Source organism: Diadema antillarum, unplaced genomic scaffold (assembly GCF_040938485.1).
Source record: "Diadema antillarum isolate AM-2024a unplaced genomic scaffold, OU_Dant_1.0 seq00000398_RagTag, whole genome shotgun sequence".
Lineage (NCBI taxonomy): Eukaryota > Metazoa > Echinodermata > Echinoidea > Diadematoida > Diadematidae > Diadema > Diadema antillarum.
This window is the reverse complement of record NW_027271389.1, coordinates 689,722-706,345: the sequence shown is the minus strand read 5'-3', so window position 1 is coordinate 706,345 and position 16,624 is coordinate 689,722. Positions and strand designations below refer to the sequence as shown.

The 16,624-nt window shown below is 40.0% G+C and overlaps 1 protein-coding gene across 1 annotated transcript in view; it reads right to left on the bottom strand.

Annotated features, from left to right (window-relative positions):
- Positions 1-2,037: 2,037 nt before the first annotated feature.
- LOC139732045 (sodium/potassium-transporting ATPase subunit beta-1-like) overlaps positions 2,038-16,624 on the bottom strand; it is a 48,405-nt gene continuing 33,818 nt past the window's right edge. Inside the window, exons 3-6 of the mRNA XM_071642924.1 lie at positions 12,507-12,611; positions 10,956-11,134; positions 7,939-8,028; positions 2,038-6,940 (exon numbers count right to left, since the gene is read on the bottom strand). Of these exons, the coding sequence (XP_071499025.1) occupies positions 6,635-6,940; positions 7,939-8,028; positions 10,956-11,134; positions 12,507-12,611 (680 nt within the window). The 3' untranslated portion in view covers positions 2,038-6,634. The remainder of the gene's footprint in view (positions 6,941-7,938; positions 8,029-10,955; positions 11,135-12,506; positions 12,612-16,624) is intronic.

Genomic DNA, 16,624 nt, shown 5'->3' with positions numbered 1-16,624 from the left:
TGACACTGAACAGGGATGACATGGATGATGTCATAGCAGCTTCACCATAAGAATGCCTGGGGGGGGGGGGGGGGGTCGCCGTAAGAATGCATGAACCGGAGGTTCACATATTCAGAAATGTAGCACTGTGATTTCATTACAACACCGCTTGTTTAACGAGGTCTCCTGTGTAGAATTTATGCATGCTTTCTTCTCTTGTTCTGCTTCCATGAGCCCCAACTCATGCATTCTTATGGTGAAGCTACTACGTCATCATCCTTGTTCATTGTGATTCGTTATAAATGTTGAAAATATTCTCATTCCTCAACCCAGTCACTATAAATTCTGAAGCTCTGTACCCAGTGTAATCAATTTACAGTTGTTCAAATGTTAAAGTCTGAAAATCAGTCAGCGTTCTCCTTTAATGTGGTTAACATGAAAACGCGGTCGACCTCCCCTAATTCGACGGGTGCTGTTCGTTATTCCGAAGGTTCGTTAATCCGAAACACACAAATTCCATACACCTAGTGATTCGTTAATCCGAAAATGTAAAAGGGTTCGTTAATCCAAACATTTGTGGCGTTATTCGGAAGGTTCGTTATTCCGAAGATTAATTTGTTGATCCGAAAATGTAATTCGGAATAACGAACCTTCGGAATAACGAATCTTCGGACTGAAGAGCCTTCGGAATAACGAGCTGTAACCAATTCGACACCCCGGATAGGTATTTCATGTGTATAATTTCTTGTTAAGTCGAAATTTACGCAAGTCACAGGATTTTTTTTCTCCAGTTCTTTTAGATTCGACTGTTCGACTTTGATAGGCGAGGGTACAACTAGTGTTTAGTATGCATTATGTTCAGTACATCAACCGAGTTTAGAGGTTTTATACCTCGCTTTAATTGGCTACACGTCCATTAAAACTGGAACGATAAGGAGGAGAGATATGCGAAACCGTCCTTCATGATTTACGAAGAATCAAACGTAGTTGCAACAAAATGAGGTGAGGCTTTAGATGAATTATTATGTAACTTATGTACCATTTCGTGTATAATCATGTACAAATGTGTTGAAGCTAAAGTCAATGAAAGTTATAATTATTAGTCGATGCTCGCGATAATAATTTTCTCATCTACGAAACTGAAGAGTGTAGCTTTCATTGCTTAGTGTACGATGTATTTATATTTTCGACCTGTAGTTCTGGGCCCCATTTTACAAAAGATGTTAGGATAGCAACTCTTGCTGGAATGGCAACTTCCCATAGCAACAGCCAATCAGGAAGCTGGATTCTTGTCGTTACCATGACAACAATTGCCATTTTAGCAAGAGTTGCGATCATATCAACTTTTTATGAAATGGGGCCCTGGTTTTCATACAATAGCGCTTGCATTGGTTTGTTCCTTGATTTACACAAAGCTTTTGATACTCTTGATCATTCAGTTTTGTTAAATAGATTTAATAAAATTGCGGTATTCATGCTGTTTTACTAGAATTAGAACTTGAACTTGATGTGCGAACTACTGTATGTTGATACCAAATATAAAACATATTTGTACATGAAACTGATTGATGCTCTCATATTAGAATCACCTCCAACTACATGTACACTATTCAGTTATTATTTATATCAATGACAGTGTTGTCTGATGTATAGTTTTTGAACTATTAAGGATCAAAAGTGGGAAATGTTTTTTGTAACACCTAGTATAAATAAGATTGTGAACGAATGCATTCATAAATAGATTGTCTCACATTTAACCGTCAGATATTGTGCGTTTTTGTAGTGTGTAACAGGCACTGTATTAAGTATGAATTTTGTAGCACTGACCTCATCAATGTGCATTTTGCATATCTTGACAAAAGTAGGCAGCAAGATGCTAAGAATACAGTGTAATATTTTGTATACTTTCTGCACCCATGCAGTACAGAGATAAAACTAGGAAAGTCACTAAGTGACCCTTTAATCTTTGGACCTAATACATGGTAGGAACTTGTTCTTTGCCAATCCACTCAACATAGATACACGAATGAAAAGAGACTCCCAATACTTTTTGGGGAAAATTCAAACGTTTTTATTAATCTTTCGTATCAGAACACACAGTCGTACAAGTACAATACACTGCCTAGAGCTACTGTTCTACGCAATATGCATTGTCATGTTCACAACACGTCTTGTTTAAGAAAACGTGTCTTCCAGGCCTGTTCTATACACTCTTCATCGGAATATTACAGTTTTTAAAATGTCAAAGAAGGGTTGCTTAAAATCCAATCACAGATCCAGAGCAATTGCTTGGGTTCACATCAATAAAGAGAAAAATACTATTTGATTTTTTTTTTTCAAATCTTAAAAAGACCAACCAACTTCCAACTTTATTGTATTAAATCATAAGACAATTATTGGTTCCCATCAATAAGAGACCTACTGTTTTACACAGCACTGAACCGTACAGAGTATAGTAAATTATGTCATATGTATATAGACTGCCACAATCCATATTATAGGACAGCTCCCGACAATTGGTACATTGCATAGTTATACACAAGATAGGTACGGTAAGCATGAAATGAGGATTGGGCAAGCCTGTTGTATCACTCGCTACACTCCCAGCCGTCAGCCGGACGTGCACATTGCCGACCAAATCCAATCTGGGTGGAAAGTCGGCCTGGTTTTTTTGCACTTCCCCGCTGTGACGCGGGGCTTGCAGCACAGCATCGTCGACGGCTGATAACGAGCACGTTATCGTTGCCAATAACCACACCAATCTAAAAAATACCAGATCATGGCAGTACGTGGCTGCTCATGATCCTTTAAAGAGTTCCTTTCTTAAAAGAAAAATAATTCTTCAAACTGATGAATACAGTACCATTCACATAAGATTTTTTTTTTCTTTTTTTTTTTCCATGGGCCTTTATCACAACATCCAAATTTCTCTGCACAAAGTCAGATTTCTTGGCCCACTGCCTCAGGGCACAGTAGGATTCAACCATGCTGATATTTTGGGGCATTCAAGAAACGAGTGGAATGAACTTTTTTTTTCTTTTTTTTTTGTGTATAGCTTTTTTTTTTTCCTTTTTCAAATCTATAATACTACAAACACATTAAAACATCGTATCCTGCTACAAGAATAAACTCTTTTAATATAGTTTGCAATGTACCTTTCAAACAAACTGCTGGTGCTACATTGTAAGATGGTTTTGACTGCACCAAGAGTGTATGTGCAAAGTAGTCAATCATGTTGAATCGCTGAAGTACAAATAAAAACAGATAAAAATACCTAGAATGCACTTACCAAATTTGTTTCATCAGTATCAAAATGCTAATTAAATCACAACCCATCACCATTACCTACAAGTCAAAGGCTCTTCTTTTTGACTCTGTGTGTGTTTTTGTGGACAACTGAAAGTAATCAATTTCTGTTTTCTGTTGTTGTTTTCTTCCTTCTTTTTCTTGATTTCTGCATTCTGGTTATTTGGCACCAAACTCAAGACATGAAAGGATACGTATTCTACAGAGTCTGTACAAAGCGGTATTGCATAATGCATAAGACATAGATGAAAACGTGTCCAATAAAACTATTCCACCAGAAGTGCCGCAAGAGTCGGGGGTGGCATTGAGGTCGAGACCCCTCTGAACGGACAGGTTGTTGCCGCTCCCGCTCTGCGCTCAGGAAGATAATAACATGCACAGACACGCGCAAGCCCTTGCTCTCACTGTGCCCGGAACAAGTGTCGAGACCTATTCCAAGCTGAGCTGAGCGCTGGGCAGCACAAACCCCCTTTCCTGCTGGTGGTGTGATAAGATTGTTGCCTGACACTCCCAAACGGTCGAAACTGGACGAGACATTTCACCCCATCCGTCCAACCGAAGCAAAAAAGATTTGGGAAGTTTTCTCAAATTTTCAATTTCTTTTCTCATTTACAAAACTGGATGAAAGTGACATGTCATATCATTCTGCAAACATCAATCAATATAGACAATATATATAGATATATTCATTATACATATTTATATCTACCTATCACACGAGAGTAGACAATTATTGTACCATATTCTACAATTGAAGTTGCAATAATGACATTCCTCAAAATTTTATGATTTTCTTTCACTTTTTTTTTTTTGTGGCGAACTTACAAGTTGTGTAGATATATCAATGGAACAAAACAGCAACATCAACATGTGTTTCTTGAAACATACTTTGACATTATAGTGGTGCATTCTTATGGGGGGAAAAAAACCAAGAAAGGCCTTTACTGTTTGTGCGATTTATAACTGAAAAAATAAGAGCAATAAAGGAAATAACTACAGCAAAGTCATCCACTGGTAAATGATAAATTTCACTTATTGTTTACAGTAACACAATCCACACACAAGTATGTTTGTATTTAGTATTGCTACCATTCCCTTTTGTCGACAATAAAACCCTTTCCTGACATCAATAATGTATTATCACGAACACAATGATCCAAATATATGGATAAAAGATTAAATAATAATAACAGAAAAAAATTGTCCTAATCACTACAGAATGTGGTCCAAGTACCTTGCACTCCGTAGTACTCAAGAAACCACCAACGGTTTGTACACACATGTATAATTATAAATGTGTAAAGTGCGAAAACTGAAGTATTGTTCACAAACACCTGTTATCAGTTACCTGAATAGATTCTGCATACGTATCTGCTGCAACAACTACCAAAATATGATATAAATAACGAAATCTCGTCATATATTGTCAGAAGTGTGCTACTCACTTGTTGCTAACTAGTAAACAAAAAAAAAAAGAACAAGAAAAAAATAAAAACACAAAAACTTCAAAAATGTGAAAATGAAAAGACTTACAGTATATAAACACAGCTTTATGAACAAGTCCCCTTCAAAGTGAATAAGAGTACAGTATTGTTTCAAGCATACACTCCCTCTACGGACAGGGATACTCAAAAGTCTCCTGAGCTTCGCTCACTTCCACACTTTCGTACTCATGCGTGCCCCACCACGTTTTGCTCAGAGGTGGAATGGGGGCGGGGCTTGTGTGGAAGAGCAAATAGCCATAGCAATGCTGAAGAAATAAACCAACACAATTCTTGAAGAGGGTTGGTCGGCCCAATTTCAGCCTGCCTCAAAGTGTGCAAGATCAACAGTAGCTTAATTTCCTCATTAGTATTTATATCAGCTTTTCTAAACCATTTCTTTCTTTCTCCTTTTTTTTTTTTCCTCCAAAGGAGGCACAGCCAGATATAAGTTATGACTGTAATTGAGATATCCATGAATCACGCGCACCAAAAACAAACCACATCACAGATGGGATGGGAGCTTACTGAGCAGATGCACACGTAGCCAGATAATCGACTTTGCTGGCAAACTCACCAACTTACACACCATGAGGGTCTCAGATCTCCATCCCCCTTACAACCCTCCCGACTGTCACAAAAAACGGAGCAGAAATATTGTAGATGAAACGAACCACATTCCTGAAGATCTCTAACGTACTATCAGCAACACTGGACAGCTTGTAGTAACATTTGATGGAAATAACGAGAAAGGAACGATTCTGCTGCTACAGTATCCCCATTATATACAAGGCTACATATACAGAACAGTTACAATCAAGGATTTGCGAATTAGATGTTAAAAATCACGGCTCGAGGTCACACACTCGTGCAACTAGAAAACACTGTCTCTCCATCTCTCACACACGATCTCTCTCTCTCTCTCTCGCTCTCATCTAACTAACTATTTCTACGTTCATCTCTTGCGCCCTATTCGTCCCACTCAAATCACACTGGTTAGAGAGCACCAAGAAAGCTACACGGAGCAAACGATTCTACTAAAACTTAACACGCTTCCACCGGTTTTTGCAGCACAGCGAGGTCTCGGCTAACACTCTTCACCTTGCGCAAGCATCAGCTGCCTTCACTCAAATCGCTTTTAAAAGGCCCTAGCAAGAACCCGGGCACAATACAAGAAGGCCTGCCCTGATGCTGCGGTGCGCAAAAGGAAATATTGAAAAATAAAATAAAATGAAAAAAAACATACACACACACATAAAAAAAAAATCCAAACAAAATTCAAACTCCAAGCTAATCTTTGCAACACTTTGAATGACTGGCTTTCCTGAATATGTTTGTTTTCATCCCATGTCATTGCCAATGCACATATGAGAGAAGAAGCAAGTACTGCTCTCGTACACTCACCCTTCAACGCTTTAGGGTGGGGGAGGGAGGGGGGTGCTGGTTTCCATGCGGCAGTACTGGACGCAGGCATCAAGGCAGTTTAATAAAGCCTTTCAGACATAATAATGAGTCGGCCAAATCAGGCAAAGGATACAAAATGGAACAAAAAAAGAACCTTCTAGACTAAAAAGAAAAGTTCACATAGAGGCTTTGGGCTGCAAACTCTCTGAAAATGGGGGCAAAATTCTGATGCGGTTTGCTCTGTATGCCTACGAAAACCACTTCTAAAACAATTATCAAAACATGCGGACAGTGAAAGGGGTATGTATTTCATGCTTTTCTTCTCTTTCTTTTTGAGGGAAGGGAAGTTCATCGGCAGTGACTTGATTCTTCTCTCATTGCGACCCTTTACCTACAAATGATATCTGGAAAGAAACAAAGACTATGGCTCATATATAGTTGGGGAACTCATGCGTTAGCTTGTGTTACATCTCGTCTTTGGGTGCTGCTGATTTACCCAATTTGAAAATGACTGTAAACTGTGACCTCTCTTTGGTATCGTAGAGGCCACCCCTTGGGTCTAGATTTGCGGCAAATGCCTCGCACTGCACTTTCACGTCCCTGTCCACGGCCTCCTCCTCGTTGAGGGAGACACGCACAGCCACGTAGGGGGTGATGTAGCGCGCCTGGTCTTTCTTGTTGGTGCCGACCACGTAGGGGAAGTACGCAAAAGGAATTCCAGTGGGCGGGTATACTTGAGTGGCATTCACGGCCGCGACATCCTTGTCTTTCTGAAATGTGGAATGCGCAACAAGAGAAAACACAATGGCACGAAAGTCATGATAACAAGTCTGTACCCTCATAACAGTACCCCTAATGAATCCCTGAAAACATATTGTAAATTGGCAAATTTTTGTGGGACATTTGATTTGCTATTTCACGCAACTTGTGGCTGGCGTAACTTATAAAACTCGCAAAAACTTCTTCCCAATTTTCTCTGCACATTTTGAATGGGTTGACAACAGAGCAGCACAAATTCAAGAACCAGTGCATGTGTTTTTGAGCCGGGCAGTGAGGGAAAATGAATCGAGCAATAACAGAATATGACTTTTCTCTTCTCTAACACCAGTTAGATGATTAAATACATGAACATGCACCAGTAAACGACATTGATACTCATCTTAATATGTGAATAGGTCTAAAGAAGCAGAAGTACGGTCAATAGCACTGCATGAGTTTACTTGAGCTACAAAGAGGGAATATTCTCACGGTGTTACTGGCCTTTGTCACAATTTGAAGCTATCATCTACACTTTAACAATTCTTAATATTTATCACGACATGCATTTGCTGGGCAATTTCATCTCACTGACCTTCCAACTACAGACTTTGAATGCCCACACATCACAACACAACACTGTCAGCATCAGCACAGCAGGGGCAATGTTACAAGCCAGTCTGCTGGTAAGACTCACCGCTAAACACACCCCGAGTCTAAACTGAGCGCAGTACTATAAAAACCGGAAATATTAGCGGCATGAAACTATTCCCAATTGCCACTGCCATTTATCTGCATTGAGCAGACACACACTTTTGAGTGCATTCTACTTTTGAGAATCCTGGCTCCTCGAGAAGTTTGTGAAAGTTTCATGCTCTTGAAAAATTTCTGGTTTCACAATAACCTCTGCTTATTTTCGTCTCCCCTTATTAGTGCTCAGTTCGACAATCGTACAAAGAGGAAATATCACTCTCAATGTGTCTTTCTGATATAGGAAAATGTTAACACTCACGTATGGTTTGCACTTGATCAGAACGTGGCCGTTTACGTAACCATCGGGAGCATCTTCCGCAGCGAAATTTTCAGGGATCCATCCCCACACCTGCAAAGGAGAGAAGACAAACATAAATCTTCACTACATTTGTTTTTGTTCTTTTTTTGGGGGGGGGGGAGGGGAGGTAGGAGCAGGAATTCATGAGGTAGAAACAATATCGTAGTACTGGTGATATTCAAAGAAAGAAGTTTAAAAACAGAAGTTAACGAGTTATTAACAAATTTAAAAGAAAAATTGATACACATCTTTACAAACATACTGTGAATCAATGACATCAATGCAACCACTTTGTCAGTGTAACAAAAAAAAATCTCAATGGTAATGAACCTGATTTTGTATTTACACAGAATATAAAGTTTTCACACTATGTTTCAAATAAAGCTGTATCTCCTTCACATCTTCAGCAAGTTATAATCCTGCCCTGAGCATTTCATATCATGGCCAGAAAACTGCTCCATGGGTGGCATATTAAACCGATGGTACAGTTTCAATCAAGTGGGCTACAGATTTCCAACAACTTTCTATAATGATTTTTTTATTTTAGACAATGAGAAACCTCTTCTGGAACATGAAATAGTACATAATTTTAAGAGAAATTCAAAATTTGATGATAACTGGTTTAAAAAATGACTGAGATAACCAAAATAATCATATCATCCAAAATTATCAAAATACTGTAAAACAAAGAATGTTTGCGTGCATTTTAATTTCGCGAATTTCGCGTTCGCGAGCGCCAAGATTTGCGAAATTAAAATGCACGCGAAATTTCTTTTTTTAACACTATACACATTGAACGCCAGTGGCAATTCGCGAAAATTTCATGCCATGAAAAAGGCCGTCGGCTCTAATTCAAGAAAATTTCGTGCCCCGAATATATCATGTTTTACAGTATCCAGAAAAGGAGGAAGCCACCTTTTATTAGGATAACTTTGCTTTACGTTGTGTTTGGATATTTCAGCCATTTCAAAACCAATTTTCATCAAATGAACTTTGGATTCCACTTAGAACTGGATGCTCTTTGGTATTTTGTACAGTGGTTTTTTTTAAGTATTTCGCAAAAAGTTAGAGGCTGAATCCTCACCTCCACCAACACTATACCATCCCTTTAAGCTTTGTGAACACAAACATGTGTGAGCAAACACCCACACACAGGCAGAGAGATGCCAACACAGGGAGGCATTCGTGGACGCTGCGGAATAGCCAGTCGTATGGCGTACTGAAACTGCACCGCCGCCACATTACAACTGGCTGAGAAAACATGATTTGGCTTGATCGATTGCACACAATTCATGCAACATGCTGGAGAATTGAAGTTGTGGGCCACCTCAGCACACGTATGAATACAAAACCAACTCGGCAGCACAATGTTTAAATGTTTTGTGTATCGCCACCTTAGTGGGCGTCTCATTTCACGGCGTTCTCGCTCAGCCATAAGCCACCCCGAGCACACTCACATGCCTCCTGTGCTGCGCTACATGAGAGATGCATGCATGCTTGCATGCAGGACACCAGCGGGTCAACTCCAGGACTGACTTTGGCGGCTGGGCTAAATGAGACCTAAACTTGAGCAGCGACAAGCAGGCAATCAACATAATTGACCTGTAGGGCAATTGCACGTTGTGTGTTTCACTCCCTCATTCAATCTATCCCCACCCCCCCTCCCCTCCCCTCCCATGCTGGTTGGCATGACAGGACAACAACAAATGAAACTTCTGGGTGGCAGCAGTGCCTGGGACAGATATATGCATCACAGAATGCTACCTGACACAACCGTGCAGCATATTGCTTGCTATACAAAACACACTCCACGCCCCACAACCTCACAACTTTGCAGGGCTGCCAACGAGCATGGGATAAAAATCAGGGAGGTTCAAAAAGGGAAACCGAGGAAGATTTGTGCGTGCTATCATGCATCTCAGTCATTTTCACATCAGGTCGGCTCTTATTTTCTCTTGCCAGGACACGAGGAGAAATCAAGTTTATAAGGGTCGTCCTGCAGAATCGGGGAGACTTCGTAACTTTTGAAAATGTGGCATTCCTCTTGAACCACATGAGAAGAGATTCCATAGAAATGTAATTTTTATTTCGTTGTTCTGTTTTCTTATCTAGTATGCTGGGGGGGGGGGGGACCTTTCTCGGCACCATTGCACATTCATCTCAATAAACCAGCTTTTGGACAGGCAAGTCTAAGCAAGGAACAGAATTGATTCCACTTTGAGGAAGCGGTGCACAATTTGAAAACCAAGAGACCGTCTAGACGAGAAAACTTCAACTGCACATGCACATGCAGCTATACAGATATTGCGATGATGTCGAAGTTCCTAGCCATGTACGAATATCAGTCAGAACACAACATTGCAGTAATTTGAGGGTTTGAAAGGCTCATTTTTTGGTAGAAGAAATGTATTTTCCATGAAAGCTGCTGTATTTTTGGCAACCCCCCCCCAAAAAAAAAGCCAAAAAAAAGCCAAAAAAAAAAAAAAACAGACATGCAAAAATCCCAGTGAAGGACAGTGCAAAAAAAGTAACAGTTGGCAAAGATGCCATGGATGTATGACATAAATGGTACCCTGGGGTACCAAATAAAAATCTGCCAGTTTGTTGAATTATTATCATTTTTCAAGGTTGTACTCTAGGTTGCCAAAATGTGGGAAATTATTATCATTTTTTTTTTTTTTTGTTGTTTTTTTTTTTGGGGGGGGGGCACACACGATAGCTAGCTGGAGCTAGCGCATGCTAGCCACTGTACTGCACTGAAGCACACGCTATTGTTAGCACAGCGTATCATGCATGCATAGTGTAACATGCAATGGCATGGGAATGACTATGTAAACGCGCACACAGTGCATGCATTTCTTTGCGGCTGTCCTCGAGTAGACGCGAGGTGGCGCTACACAATGTGGTACCCAGGGGTTCACTATGGTACCCTGGAGAAACGCATGATGCATCATATGATAAAGAGGATCTTTCCTTACCCTGTTCAGGTTGACCAGCACACATGGCTGTGTGGTCGTGTAGCCGAAGGAGTTCTCAGGAGTACAATACTGTCCGAGAGTGCTGAGGTCAAAAGTGCAGTACCTCTGCTCTGACTTGTCTCCGGGTAGCGTTGCATTGCATGGCATCGCCTCTTCGTCAAAATTGCTTTCATTAATTTCTGCGGACAGACGGTTTATGGAGAGGAAAGATCACACAATCAGAATGTGGGCAGTGCGATACCACATAAGCATGTACTCCACTGCAAAAGGCTTTCAAGCCCAATGTCATTATCAGTGTCTTAACTGTTTGTCTTTGTATTTTATCTAGAATCACTCATGAATATGGTATTTCAAATGAATGAAACAAAGAATAAATACCTCCCCTTAACCCCTTTTGAACAGTCAGAATCATCTACATACATATAAATGATGAGCCCAGCTTTCATATTTTAGATGCTCGAGATTTGGTCCAGTGTATGAAGGAAACCAATCTCTCCATTAAAGCCAATAAAGTCACCATGGCTATTTACCCCATCTCCTCCAACCCCCCCCCCCCCCCAAAAAAAAATATATATATCATGAACACAAGACAAGAGACCCATGGGTCGAGCGCTCACCCGAGTATCGCAAGTTCACCTTTCACACAGTCACTAATCTATTAAAATTATTCACAGCTCTACCAAAATTTGACAAGGCATTCTTATGGAAGATGAAAATATACAATAAGGGCCCAAATTTTTAAACATTCCTTACTTATGAGGGGATTGGGGGCCCCCTGGAACCCTCTGGGTGTGGCATGGTGCCCATTTTGTCAAATTGAGTTCCTAATCCCCTAGAGAAGCTACCTGCCACGTTTCTTAAATCGGTCATGGGGTTCTCAAGAAGAAGATGAAAATGTACAATTTAGGCCCCATTAGGACCCCTCCCCTGGGTCCCAAGGGGGGCACCCCTGATTCCGCCATGAACAAACTTGAAACTACAGTCATCAATGTACTTAGCTCATAGTATTAACTTTGCTCTATCACTTCTGGTTCTAGAGAAGAAGATTTTTAAAGATTCCTTCATTTTGGGGGGTTTAGGCCCCCCTGGGGGCCCTGGATGGGGCATGGTGCCCATTTTAACAAATTGAGTTCCTAACCCCTAGGGATGCTACCTGCCAAGTTTGGTGAAAATCGGTTAAGGGGGTTTTTGAGAAGAAGATGAAAATGTAAAAAGTTTACGGACGAAGGGCGATCGAAATACTGTAAAAGTGGTTTCTTTCGCGTACAGAAACTTTTGCGGTTTCCATCAGTGCTGACTTTTTCGCGTGTATTTAAATTCGCGGTCAGTAATGATAGCCTTGTAACAAGCGACGAGTGCAAAACATTTTTGCACGATGTTAAATTCACGGTTCAACCTCAAAGCGCGAAAAGCGCAAAAAAAAAAACCACCGCGAAAGAAACCACTTTTACAGTAGCTCACTTGAGCCCTTTGGCTCAGGTGAGCTAAAAAGCCATAATCACAAATGAGATTTCTCATCACCATAATTATTCTGTGCTATGCCATACTCACTCTTCCAAAGGTCGTCAAGCTTGTCCACTGTTTTACTGAAGGTTGCCTCATTTGTAGGAGTGTAGCTTATCCTTTCTTCAAGTTCACTTGGAGTTACTACTAGACCTGAAGAAACAATGACAAAAGATAGAGAAGTAAAAATAAACAAAACTAGAGAGGGGCCGTCAAAGGCGGCAGACCCACGCCTAAGTACAAAGTCGGGGTAAACATAATGTGCATTCGGTCATCTACCAGAATTCGGCCACTTAATTGCCAGTGTGCTTTATCACCAGCCAGTGAGTTCTACCAAAGATCGTACACTGAAGTGTACGATCTTTGGTTCTACAGTCACATCACACGCAAATCACATAATTACACATACGGTATTAACACTCATTCACGTACAGGAAAGTCCTTAAGTCTCCTCCAAAAATCCATCGAAAATCCCAAATTCCACCGTCAAAAGTGCAGAATCGGAACTTTTCCAAGCGCGCGCGAATTAAGTCCAGTTTTAAGAGTATTGTCTACGCGACGGGTCGCGGAAAAAAGCGCTAAAAATCGAGAAATACGCCGTTTTCTTGCGGGATATTTTGATTATAGCAAGCCGAGAGTGTGATGATATCAAAGGTCGTATGAGTGTACGATCTTTGATGGTATCCACAAAAGCAAAAAAGAAAAAGAAAATTTACGTACCCCCTAGGCAATTACCCCTATGATTAGTGTCTACGGGAATTATTCAATGCAAGGGTTGAATGCAAATGTCTACTGCACCAGTATTCGGCCACCAACGAGCGCCGCAACGTCCCCGGTGCAATTTTGCACCAACAGTGTAGAGCGCGATGCATTTTCAGCGGCCTTGCACACGCATTGACATTGAGCACGCATATCGTGCAGTGTGACTGCGACCGAGCAAAATGCTCCTCCAACGAAAAAAACAATCAATGTTAATTTGAAAAATCATCAAATATCAAAGGTCGTATGAGTGTACGATCTTTGATGGTATCCACAAAAGCAAAAAAGAAAAACAAAATTTACGTACCCCCTAGGCAATTACCCCTATGATTAGTGTCTACGGGAATTATTCAATGCAAGGGTTGAATGCAAATGTCTACTGCACCAGTATTCGGCCACCAACGAGCGCCGCAACGTCCCCGGTGCAATTTTGCACCAACAGTGTAGAGCGCGATGCATTTTCAGCGGCCTTGCACACGCATTGACATTGAGCACGCATATCGTGCAGTGTGACTGCGACCGAGCAAAATGCTCCTCCAACGAAAAAAACAATCAATGTTAATTTGAAAAATCATCAAAATACGGGCCAGTTTGTGATGACGGAGAACGAACTTTCATAAATCTAGAAGGACATAGTCCCTCAAATAGGCCTAAACGTAAATTTCGGAATTCTTACGAACATTTGAGCAGCGAAGTCGGATCGTTGGGGAGTTTATGTCTTCGTATGGTAGCGGAAAATCGCAAAGTGAGAAACGGGAAATTTTCGGAATGGTCACTATACCATGGGGTCAAAACTTCAAGGTCACACAGAATTTGCAAGGGTCAACCGATTATCACCAAAATCTAATCGATTCTTTCCTGTCATTATCCAAACATTCCCTGAACATTTCGTGCAAATCCGTTTACCCGTTCTCTTGTTATCTTGTACACAAACAAACAAACAAACAAACAAACAAACAAACAAACATACAAACAAACAAACAAACAAACAAACAAACAAACAAACAAAAAAACAAACAAAAAAACAAACAAACAAACAAACAAACAAACAAACATACGGAACCCTTTACATAACCCCCTGCCGATTTTCATCGGCGTGGGTAATAAACAGAAAGTAAAACAAGGGAAGTCAACAAGCACACACAAAACTAGAAATGTCGCTATGGCGACTGGTATGCCTCCGCCATAATGCATGATTCTCCTAATAGGTCTATAGTACATGTGGACAATGTGTGATTACATTTTGACAAAATTGGCAAAATATTGAAATGACAAGTTTGTCACAAATGTGTTGAATGTTCACCTCCCTTGACCTGGGTTTAATTGGATGAATAGGAGAGTATGTATTTGGGGATTTAAGGACTTTCACTTAACTTTGACCTATCATAAGTTTATGCATTGGGCAATTTTCAAGGTATGGAGAAAAAGTGCAATTTCTGTATTAAATAGTACATTGTTACCATTTTCATCTGGCCTTTGACCCTAAAATTCATAAGATAAACACTGTCAGGAAGAACATGTAGTAAGTTTCAAGATAACTTGAGCCACTTCCGAGATATGGAGGAAAAAGTTAGTTCAGCACTTTCATTTGATCTTTGACCTTTTGACCTTTCAAGTTCAAGTTCAAATTTATTTGTTTTTTTTCCACAATATACACACATAAATCTCACTTTCTTGAGTGACTGTCCACAAAAATCATAACGGATGGACGGAAGGACGGACGGAAGGACGGACGGAAGGACAAACCGAAAACATAATGCCTCCTGCACCACTTCGTGGCGGAGGCATGAAAATCAAGATAGCAATTGAAAAACAGATTTAGAACTGATGTATCTTGATACTACTTATTATTTTTGTCTTGTTTCGAGTTTAATACTCACTTTCACAGCCAATCAGGAATAAGTCCACCAAAATCTTTGCAAGTCTTTGTAAAAAATTGTGAATTGCATCCAAGCAGCACCCATGGCTTTGATAATAGGCCCAATAAATCCCATTGCTGCCAGTTCATCTGATTCCTCTAAACATGTTGTGCACATGTCATGGTAAAGCCTACGATGTATGCAATAAGCCGGTTCGTAATTACCACATATGCACATTTTCCCAAATCATCCTGCTTTTTTCTCTCAATTAGGCACTTCACTCATTTTCTCAGCTTCAGCTTGTCTGACATTGCAATTTACGGAATTCAGAATATAACATTTCACTGCCTTGAATGGTTTCAAAGACAAACTTGGTCACATAATTCAAACTCAGTATCTTATACGTCATGACAACAAGTAACTGATAACTCATACACACTACATTGTTTCTGCTTGTTATTGTTAAACTTTGGTTATGATTGCTCACTGTTTTTGAACATATTTTCAACCTTGCATTTAATAATTTCTTACTGCTTTTAACTTTTATTTCTGTATCACTTTTTATCTATTTAGATGTCACATCTTGTTAATTTCACTATGATCCTCCTTTTCTCTTTGTTGCTGTTGTACTGTGATGTTTATTTGCAATATTTGATATTTGAAACAGGACTCACTTGAAAAGCTGGCCCTTGGGCCCTGAATGTGACTACAATAACAAAGAATTAACCTGCATAGACCAGGTGACCATTATGAAGCAGCCATTTCCATTCCAACAAATACATGAACAAGCATTATCTATCATCGCTATTTATTGGCTTTAATGCACACTCTTTGTTGCTGTCTCTTTAATGTGCTGGCAAGCACTATTTTCTGTAAAACAAGGAATGCTCGCGTGCATTTCAATTTTGCGAATTTATAAGGATGACATGAACAATCACTGCATCACAGATGCTCATCTCTCTGAATTTACAAATCACCATGTCTGTTATCACATGTATGACTTTTTTCTGCTCATGCGCAAAGCAGAGTTGCAAACTGGCTTATACTTTCACAGCAAGCCATGAAATATATACAGGTCTTGATTAGCCTGCCACAGCCGACAAGAGTGAAACCACCTGGCTTTTGATTAGTCATCACTAATTTCTGTCACTCGAGTCAGAAAGCTAGTAGTGGTGGTAAGTCATACGTTCCATCCAGGTTCTGAATTTAAAGGCATTATTTACCATTTACAGATGAAACAAAAAAACAGTTTTTATTGCACAGTGAAAGCTTTCTATTGCTTTCTCTCTGATACACTCTTTCTCATTTTCCTTCATATTCCCTATCCCTTTGATATCTATCATTGTTTTGCTTTGTGGAATAGTTTGTTGTTCCATTGTAGCTACATTGTAAGTATATTGAGAGCTTCTTAAAAATATTTGTTTCTCTGTGTATCTAATAAGACCCCACATTTTAAAGCTTTGCTTAGTGGGGACCATCCTACATGAAACTTTGATTTTCTTTGTATGTCTCTGTATTCTCTCACAATGACTTTTTTTTGGGTACATT